At 32.6% G+C, this 10142-nt stretch overlaps 1 protein-coding gene across 1 annotated transcript; it reads left to right on the forward strand.

The window, feature by feature from the left end:
* The first annotated feature begins 1016 nt into the window (after positions 1–1016).
* On the forward strand, positions 1017–3969 carry LOC126662371 (probable leucine-rich repeat receptor-like protein kinase IMK3). The gene is made up of 2 exons (XM_050356338.2): positions 1017–2799; positions 3136–3969. Exons 1-2 carry the CDS (start codon positions 1143–1145, stop codon positions 3756–3758), a joined length of 2280 nt encoding a protein of 759 aa, XP_050212295.1. The 5' UTR covers positions 1017–1142; the 3' UTR covers positions 3759–3969.
* Positions 3970–10142: the final 6173 nt, after the last annotated feature.

The following is a 10142-nucleotide window of genomic DNA, read 5'->3' on the forward strand; positions in this document are numbered from 1 at the left end:
AACGGTCTCAACTGACCAAGAACCCCACTTTTTACTGTCAAGAATTTTTGGAAATACACAGACACATACATCATCTTGATTATCCTCGTATAAATAACTCAACTTGAAATCTCTGTAAACACCTTGCTCTTTTGTCTTTAATGTCATTATTCTATAATGTATACAAAGGGTATCATGGTCTTTTCGGTTCTGTTCGTCATGTGATGTTCTTTTGCAAATTTATGTTTTTGTTTTCTTGCTGGATCTTTAAAGAATTGAAAGAGAGTCGTTATAAGGCGCGGTTGACGCATTAAAAGACCAAATTTTATATGTATAACTCATGAATTTGAATGAAAATTGGTCAAAAAATTGAATGTAAAGTAAAGAGTCTATTTGGTCCATGAAATTATAATGTATGGTCAAATAACTCATTTTAACTATATTGATCAATTAAGGATAATATTTTCAGTTCTTAAGTCGATTAAGGACAATACTCTCTATGTTTAGATCAATTAGAATAAAATTGAATCATTCCGGTCTCTAAATTTATTCATATTGTGCAATTTTACTTTTCATATTGCTTTTAACCATTTTGACCAGTTAACGACAATGCCTTTTTTTACTCAATTAAGGACTATACTCTCTAGTTTATATCAATAAAGATAAAAATGGGTTATCTTGGTTTCATATTATGCAATTTTATCTTTAATTTCTTCCAACCATTCTAACTAATAAGTACATTACTCTTAATTTTTTAGTCAATTAAGGATAATGTTTTCTTTTTTATATCAATTATGGTCTAGAAACATGTTCATATTGTGCAATTGTGTCCTTAATTGATTAAAAAAATACATAGTTTTATCCTTAATTGGTCAAAATAACTTGAAACTGGTTATTTTATCCTGAATCAGAAGTTGAAGGGCCCTATTGACCCTTTCCTCAATTTAAATATGGAGATTTATGAATGAATGAATATGAAAAACTAGCCGTTATAGACTCTGTGCAACTTATTGCTTTCTACTGACATCTTTGTCTCCAAATTTCTCTCTCCCAATACTAAAGATTCTTCATTTTTCGCACTACAAAAACTACCCAACTAGTCTTTTTGGCTCCTGTTTCATTGTTTCTTCATCATCTTCTAGGGTTTAATCCATTTCTTGAAAATGATTACAAATTCCACCAAATACCCTTTTCAAAATCTTGACAAAAAATGGAGGATTCAGTTACATTTAGCTTCAATTTTTCTTCTTCATCTCTTAATTTGCGTTATAAAGCCAGTTTCAACCCAAGATTGGGACGGTATTGTAGTAACACAAGCTGATTTTCAAGCATTACAAGCTTTCAAAGCCGAGTTAATCGACACAAAAGGGCTCCTAAAAAGCTGGAACGACACCGGCTACGGCGCCTGCTCCGGCGGCTGGGTTGGGATAAAATGTGCTCAAGGTCAAGTCATAGTAATCCAGCTTCCATGGAAGAGTTTAGGCGGCAAATTAACTGACAAAATTGGCCAGCTTCAAGCTCTTAGAAAACTTAGTCTGCATGATAATCTCATCACCGGTCCCATCCCTAAAACTTTAGGGATTCTCCCTAATCTTAGAGGTCTTCAACTGTTCAACAATAGATTTTCAGGTTCAATTCCGTCAACTTTAGGGCTGTGTCCGTTGCTTCAAACGTTAGACATTGGTAATAATTTGTTAACAGGTTCAATTCCTGACACTCTTGCTAATGCTACCAAGCTTTTTAGACTTAACGTTAGTTTTAACTCGTTGTCTGGTTCTTTTCCTGTTAGAATCTCTCGTTCTTTAATTTTCTTGGATTTTTCTCATAATTTCATTAATGGAAGCTTACCGGGTTCGATATCGAATCTTTCTTCGCTAGTTTTGTTAAATCTTGAGGGGAATAATCTCGGTAGTCAAGTCCCGGATGTTTTTGATGGTTTTCGTAATCTTTCTTATTTGAATTTGAAGAGAAATAAATTTTCCGGTCATATTCCGGTGACATTAGGGAATGTTTCGACGCTTACCGCTCTTGATTTGTCGGAAAATAAGCTCACCGGAGAAATTCCGGATTCTTTAGCTGGTTTAAATAAGCTTGTTTTGTTTAATGTTTCGTATAACAATCTGTCCGGTTCTGTTCCGGTTGGTCTGTCGGAGAAGTTCAACTCAAGCTCTTTTGTCGGTAATATTCAGCTATGTGGATATAGTGGCGCAGCAGTTTTATGTCCGGCAACTCAACCGCCGTCTCCGCCGCCGGAGTTGCCAAGAAAGAAGCGTCACCGGAGATTAAGTACTAAAGATATAATTCTCATAGCTGCCGGTGCACTTTTAATTCTACTTATAATACTTTGCTTAATCTTGATTTGTTGTTTGATAAGGAAAAGATCAGCATCAAGAACCGGTCAAACCGGGGCTGCAGCCACCGCCAGGGCGGCGGCTGCAGCAAGAGGAGAAAAGGGTATTCCGGTGGTGGCCGGAGAAGTGGAAGGCGGAGGAGAATCCGGCGGAAAATTAGTACATTTTGATGGGCTTTTAGCTTTTACGGCGGATGATTTGTTATGTGCAACGGCTGAGATTATGGGGAAAAGTACTTATGGGACGGTTTATAAGGCGACATTAGAAGACGGGAGTCAAGTGGCCGTTAAAAGATTAAGAGAAAAAATTACTAAAGGTCAAAAGGAATTTGAAAATGAGGTTAATGAACTTGGTAAAATTAGACATTTAAATCTTTTGGCTTTGAGAGCTTATTATTTAGGTCCTAAAGGAGAGAAACTTCTTGTTTTTGATTACATGCCTAAAGGAAGCCTTGCTACTTTTCTACATGGTAAGTGAATTTTTAAATTTTTCTTTAATTTTTTTTATGTTGAAGTTGAAACTTATCATCATTTTTTCAATTTGGGTGTTTAGTGTAAGTGATATTTGATAGAGTCATCAATGGATTTGTGTATAGCCTTCAAAATAGTAAAAATGAGATGAAGTCCGGAGAATCGGTTCGATTCTTAAGTTAGAGTGTGAGATAAGTAGGGTTGTGCATTCGGTTTGGACCAAACCGAATTTAATCTAAGGTTTTAAATGTTTTGAAAACTAAACCGATGTGAATTATAAGGATATTAAATATTTTAAACCAAACTAATTTGGACTTTTGTTGTTATTGTTGCAGCCAGAGGACCTGATACACCAATAGATTGGCCAACAAGAATGAGAATAGCACAAGGCATGGCTAGAGGATTATTCTATCTTCACAACAATGAAAATATAATACATGGAAACCTAACTTCAAGCAATGTACTTCTTGATGAGAACACAAATGCTAAAATTGCAGACTACGGATTATCTAAGCTAATGACTGGTGCAGCCAACACGAATGTGATTGCAACCGCGGGCGCATTAGGGTATCGAGCGCCCGAGCTTTCGAAGCTGAAGAAATCGAACACGAAAACCGATGTGTACAGCTTTGGAGTGATAATGTTAGAGCTTCTGACAGGAAAATCGCCCGGGGAAGCAATGAATGGTGTGGATTTACCGCAATGGGTTGCTTCAATAGTTAAAGAAGAATGGACTAATGAAGTATTTGACTTGGAACTAATGAAGGATGCTAATTTAATTGGTGATGAGTTGCTTAATACATTGAAATTAGCGCTTCATTGTGTCGATCCGTCGCCTTCGGCTCGGCCCGAGGTTCAACAAATTGTTCAGCAACTTGAAGAAATTAGATCAGAAACTAGTGCTGGACCATCTGGTGGGGATGATGATGGTGCAGAAGTTCCATCAACAAGTGATTAATCAAGGAAAAATTTATTGTGTTTAGTTTCAAATTAGGGAAGAGATTAGATTAGAGTAAAATTCTTTGATTCTTGTTTGGTTTAAGCATTAGATTTTGAGTGTTAAATGTTTTGTTGTCTGTAAATACACGTTTGTTTTAATTTGTTTCAATCTATTCAAGAAATAGTTTTGTTCTTCATAATAAAGCTCAAGTATCAATTTGCCTCCTTAATTTTAACATGATGAACAATTAACTTCTTTTTTTTTGTATTTTTTATCAAATACTCTATAAACTTTTATCAACTAGTTAACTGTAAAGGCTAAGTGAGCAAATATTTGTATGAAATGGGCAAGCACTGCACTGAAGAACAATGTTTCAGTTAGCCTATCTACAGCACATAGATATAGCACAAAGAAACCAATGGAAGAGAGGAACATGAATTGCAGGTGCAAATGCATATGCAGCAAAATTGGCTGCTTCCCCAACCTAGGTTGCACGGAAACGGAAAACGGAACGATACAAAACGAATACGGGAAAACGAAATCAATCCTCACACTCCACCAAACTTAGTTCTCATGCACAAAAATGTTGGTCTTTTTTTTGTCTGCATATACATACGAAAAATCCTTACGTGATCCAATTCTCCAGGAATTATGAACTATTCAGTATATGTATCATATTTAGTATTGTTGAATTAAACATCCAAACATATACTTTTTAACTAATATGAAACTTTTCGAAGTTCAATCTAACTCAACTCAAATATTCATGGATGTTCAATTTAATACACTAGATGGTTCGTAATATTACGCGTATTCAATATATGTATATTTCTCCAGATAGGCACACAAATAAGAAAAAGGATGAGCTTACTAGATATCATTCCAATCCACCACCATGGTTGAAGCAAGTATGAATGGCCTCCCACACCTGACCACATAAAACACAAATTAACCAAAAATCAAGTTCCAAACTAGATGATTAATCCTAATAATAAAATAGGACCTGCTCTTGTTCCAGTAGCCCCAACCCTTTAATAATAAAGGTAGAAAGAACCAATAAAAATATTCGAAGAAATAGCCAAAATTAGTCCATGAATATTGTCAGCTGACATCCCCATGATAATCAAACAAATACATAGAATTCCAACTCCAAATCATCACCATAATCAACCAAAACACATTCTACAAAATTAAATTAATTAATCATTAACCTAAAATAAAATGAAATAACAAACCTCTTGGCACAATGCAAATGGGGATGGGGCTAACGACCCACCTCCATAATGCCAAGAATTAAATTACGATGTTTGAAATAAAAAATAATTATTTATTCTATTCTTGTACTCTTATTATTTTATCAATGAATATTAGCCTTTGTCAAAAAAATACTGCAAAAGGCTTACTTTAACTTCTGAAGTCGGACCAAAAGAATAAATAAACCCCTAAGGTCGAGGTTGGCTCACTTCACACCCCGTACTTGTTCAAAACGGCTCACATCGCACCAAAAATTTAACTCCGTTAATTTCTTCCGTCAAATGATGACGTGTCACATAGGTAAAATGTTCAAAAAAGTCCTTAATGTTTAAAATAGGAAAAACCCATTTCCAAGTCTTTAAACTATACCACTTTTAATTATCTGGTCCTTAAACTAATTTTTGTCTTTTTATGATCCTCCAACTTCACGAAAACGCATTTTAAAATCCTCCGACAGAAATCCGTTAAGAGCGTGGTCTCAAACTTTGTTAACTAACGGAAAAGACATAAATTATATTCCACGTAGGAAAGAGAATTTCTGGGTAAAAGGTTCAAAAACAACCTTTAAGGACCTTTTTTACTCTATTTCCCTTTTGTTTCCAATTTCTATACAGATGCAATTTACCCTTTCTAAAAATAAGAAAATCATCTTCGTCTTCAATCAATTTACCCTTGCACCATAAAGTTGTCTTCCAAGCAAATTCCATTTCCCTCATTTTCATCATCTATCGGCGATTGAATAGCTTATGTCCCTGATTTATATGAGTCAAACAGAGGTAAAATCAACGAACCCATCTTCATTATCATCAACGAACAACGATGGAGGAGCAAAGAGCAGCGACGGAGTAAAGAGCAGCAACGGAGGAGCAACGAGCAACGGCAGAGGAGAAACCAACATCATAGAGAAGCAAAGGAATAGCAACGAGTTGTAGAAGAGCAACGACCAGCGGGCGGAGGAGCAATCGGCAGTGACGATAAATATTAAATTTCTAAAACACAGTTTATCTGAAATTGGTTTTTTGTTTTGATTTTGTTGGCTCAAAAACAATATTATTAGGGTTTCAGGATTTAGTTCATGATATTGTTTGAATTTATTGGAGTTTTGTTTTTTGAGTTTGATAATCTTTATTGATAAAATTGGCTTCAATTAATTTGAGATCGCCGCCATGGAATCCACCGGTGAACAGACTCCTTCTCACACCTGCGACGCTGAAATCGGCGGTTGCCTCTTTGATTTCCTATTTGCTGTTCAGGACACTTTTTCTCTCATTTGGATGGTTGCCGTTGACGAATGGTTGAATGTCGGAGAAGAATAATCCGCCGTTGTCGATGAAGAAACCACCGCAGCTAGTGTCGTCAATGGAGCATGATGATGAATAATAGCTGCTGGAGTAGTAGAAATCATGTTTAATTAATTGTTATAAATTATTGATTTTTATAAGTAAATTTTTGAATTTTAAAAAATGGATGATTTTCTTTTGATCTTTTCAAGTGGTTGTCGAAGATAATAACATGTTTATTAGAGAAGAAAGTGGAGAAAAGTATAAAAAGATCCTTAAAGTTAGTTTTGATTTTTTCCTTCTAAATATAGCTTATGTGGCATTCATTTAACAAGTTACTCTCCAATTTCAGAGTGTGATCTCACGCTCTTAACAGACATCCGTTGAAGGACTTTAAAATGCGTTTCCGTGAAGTTTGGGGATCAGAAAAAGACAAAAATTAGTTTAAGGATCAGATAATCAAAAGTGGTATAGTTTAAGGACCTGAAAATGGGTTTTTCCTTTAAAATACTTACCAACTTTATACTTATAATTTTTTTTAACAATATTCACCCTCTTTTTCATTTAAATATTAATAATTAAATAATATTTATTAAAACAATCGAAACACAATTAAATATTTCGAAAGAAAATTAAACGCTTCGAAATTCAATTAAACGCTTCGAAATTCAACTAATTAAATATAATTCACCCACTCACTCCCAAACACCCGCCGTAAATTACACCGACAGAAAAATATTCCAACTAACAATTAAAAAAATAAAATAATAAAAAAAATTCACCGGAGAAGACGAACGGGACGAACCCGTTCATCTTCTCCGGACTGTTCTTCCCCAAGGAAGAACGGCGAGGTCGGTTGTTCTTTCTTGGGGAAGAACAGACCTGTTCTTCCCCAAGGAAAAACCATTCTTCCTTGGGGAAGAACAGATCTGTTCTTCCCCAAGGGAAAGACGTGAGTTGTTCTTTCCCAAGGAAGAACATATGTCGACTGTTCTTCCTTGGGAAAGAAAGAGAAGACGAACAGGTTCGTCCTGTTCATCATATTTGGTGATTTTTTTTAATTTTATTTTTTTTTAATTTTTTTGGTTTAATTAGATATAAACTTTAAATTTTTAATTTAATTAGATTTTAATTGGTTTAATTAAGTTTTTGATTTATTTAATTGGATTTTAAAGCGTTTAATTAGAGTTCGAAGTATTTAATTGTGTTTTAATTGTTTTAATAAATATTTTAACTTTAATATTTTTAATTATTGATATTTAAATGAAACAAAAGGTGAAAATGATTAAAAAAATTTATAAATATAAAATTGGTAAATCTTTTAAATATTAAGGATGTTTTGAATTTTTTTTATTACATGTCATGTTTTCATTTGACTGAAGAAACTAGCGGCGGTGTAATGTGAGCTATTTTGGACAAGTACAGGATGTGAAGTGAGCCAATTTCGACTTTAGGGACTTATTTATTCTTTTGATCCGACCTCAAAGATTAAAGCGAGTCTTTTGCCAAAAAAGATTGAGTTATTGGGGAAACGAAAAATAAAATAAAAATGAGTGCTACAATGTAGCAATTAATGGAGGGATGAATCAATGAGAATTAGAGAAATTAAAAAGGGAAATTAAAAGAGGCAGTAACAATGTTCAGCCTGTTGAAAAATTATTGGATAAATTCGGTTTACTACGTCATCCGTAAACTAATCCTATCATATAATGAAACGTTATTAAATTGATGGTAATCTTATAAATTTACTATTTAAATGTGTAAATAAGTAGAGAAATTCTTAACTAGAACGAGTCTACCACGTCATCCGTAGACTCAGCCACTCATAATCCAACACCTCATTAAAATGATGGCAATATTATAATAATTGTGCAATAAATGTATTCAAATCTTAATGATAATATTATAATATTGCCATCATTTTAATGAGGTGTTGTATTATGAATGGCTTAGTCTACGGATGACGTGGTAGACTCGGTCTATCTAAAAATTTCTCAAATAAGTAATAAACAGATTTACAAGATTGTAAATATTTTAATGACGTGTCATTATGTAATAGGCTTATTCCACATAAGTTTAAGATTGTCTCCAAATCCCGCGTTAATGTCTAGCATTTACTTACTCTTGGATAAAGTATAATTTCTCCCCCTGATGTGGCATAAATGATTATCAAATTCAATTTTTTAATTTTTAATTAAATAAATAAATTTAGTAGTCCTTGATGAAGCTGATCGTTAATTAGTTAATTATTGATGTTTAAGTGATATAGTGTTCCAATATCTAAAATATCCATGATTAAAAGTTCAAATATCTAATATATTTAACAATAAACATATATTAATTTATCTTAAAAAACAATTAATATAAATTAAAATTAATTTAATAATATCAAGACACAAGCAAATAAATAATAATTTTTTCGAAAACAAATAAAAAAAGATTATTTTAAAATACAACAAAAAATAAGAAAATTCTATAGTTTAGAACACCTAAAATAAGTAGTATTTATTTTAATGTACCTTAGAATGCAATCCCTGAAATTGGCCTATATACGATCGAGCATAAATTTTGGAAATAGTGAATATTAGTTATCTCTTTATATCTAGAACAATTACATGTTACTATCAATTATATGTAAAATAAAAGATTTACTCAAAAAAAAATATGTAAAAGAAAAACAATATATTACAGTTTCTCATTGAAATTAAGCTTTTGATTCTAGCTTTTGATTTAAGTAGCTTGCAGATTCTATGGTTTGTATAGCGCTATTCGATGACGGTTTTTACCGCTCTCAACATCTCTTCTAAAATAGTTTATTCAATGTGTTGAGAAACTATTCATATTTATAATTTTTATTGTTATTAATAAAAAAAACTAGTCTTTCGAAAAAAATGAAACATTCAATCATTCATCATGTAAAAGACAATTTTTACTTCAAAATGACAGAATCAATTTAATACAGTATTGTATTTTACCTTATCTTGTCATTGATTTAAGAACTGCAATTTTCTGATTGCATAATTCTTGAATAACTGAATAAGTTGTAAGATAAAAAAAAACTGAATAAGTTGAGTTTGAGAGAAAAGTGATTAAAGGGCCATTTTGGTTCTTAAATATGCACAATGGACTTATCACTATATCTATAGTATAAAGTTGAACCTTAATTGTTGGATTCCTTTTATACCCTTGCAAATTCTATGAATTTCAATACATAACAACTTATAAAAAAAGTCTCACTTCTCTCTCTAAAAATACCATCCTCTCCTTTCTCTCTTCAAACCATACTCCAAAATTATTATTTTGAGGAGGTGATTTTGGCCTTTTGGCCGGAAAACCACCTCCTTCACTCCTTTTCTTTCTTAGATCTACTCCAATAAAAAACTTAGTTAATTTGTTTCTAAAATAAATCTATCATTAGAGGTCTTTTATACTTCAAGGATTGAAGAAACAATTTTTAAAGAATGTGGTTTTCTTTGGGGATTGGAAAACCACCTTCTACTTTTTGTCAAGAAGTTTTCTTCAATTTTTTAGAGTTAAGTTTGATCTTTTTATAGTGGATATAGGTGTTTTCTAGTGTTTTTAGATCTATCATTTTTGTCTTCTTAGATCTACTCCGATAAAAAAACTTAGTTAATTTGTTTTTAAAGTTAATCTATCTTTGGAGGTCTCTCATTCTTGAAGGATTGAAGAAATAATTTTTAAAGAAAGTGGTTTTTTGGGGGATTGGAAAACCACTTTCTATTTTTTATCAAGAAGTTTTCTTTAATTTTTTAGAGTCAAGTTTGATCTTTTTATGATGGATATGGATGTCTTCTAGTGTTTTTTAGATCTATCCTTATTGTCTAGCTTTGAAGATGTGAAGGAAGTT

The sequence above is a fragment of the Mercurialis annua genome, linkage group LG8 (genome assembly GCF_937616625.2).
Source record: "Mercurialis annua linkage group LG8, ddMerAnnu1.2, whole genome shotgun sequence".
Taxonomy (NCBI): domain Eukaryota; kingdom Viridiplantae; phylum Streptophyta; class Magnoliopsida; order Malpighiales; family Euphorbiaceae; genus Mercurialis; species Mercurialis annua.

Excerpts from the sequence above, each read along its gene's own strand:
- LOC126662371 (XM_050356338.2), top strand. The coding sequence starts at position 1,143 with ATGATTACAAATTCCACCAAATACCCTTTTCAAAATCTTGACAAAAAA. Across the intron at positions 2,800-3,135 it reads CCTTGCTACTTTTCTACATG|CCAGAGGACCTGATACACCA; the intron begins GTAAGTGAATTT and ends TTATTGTTGCAG.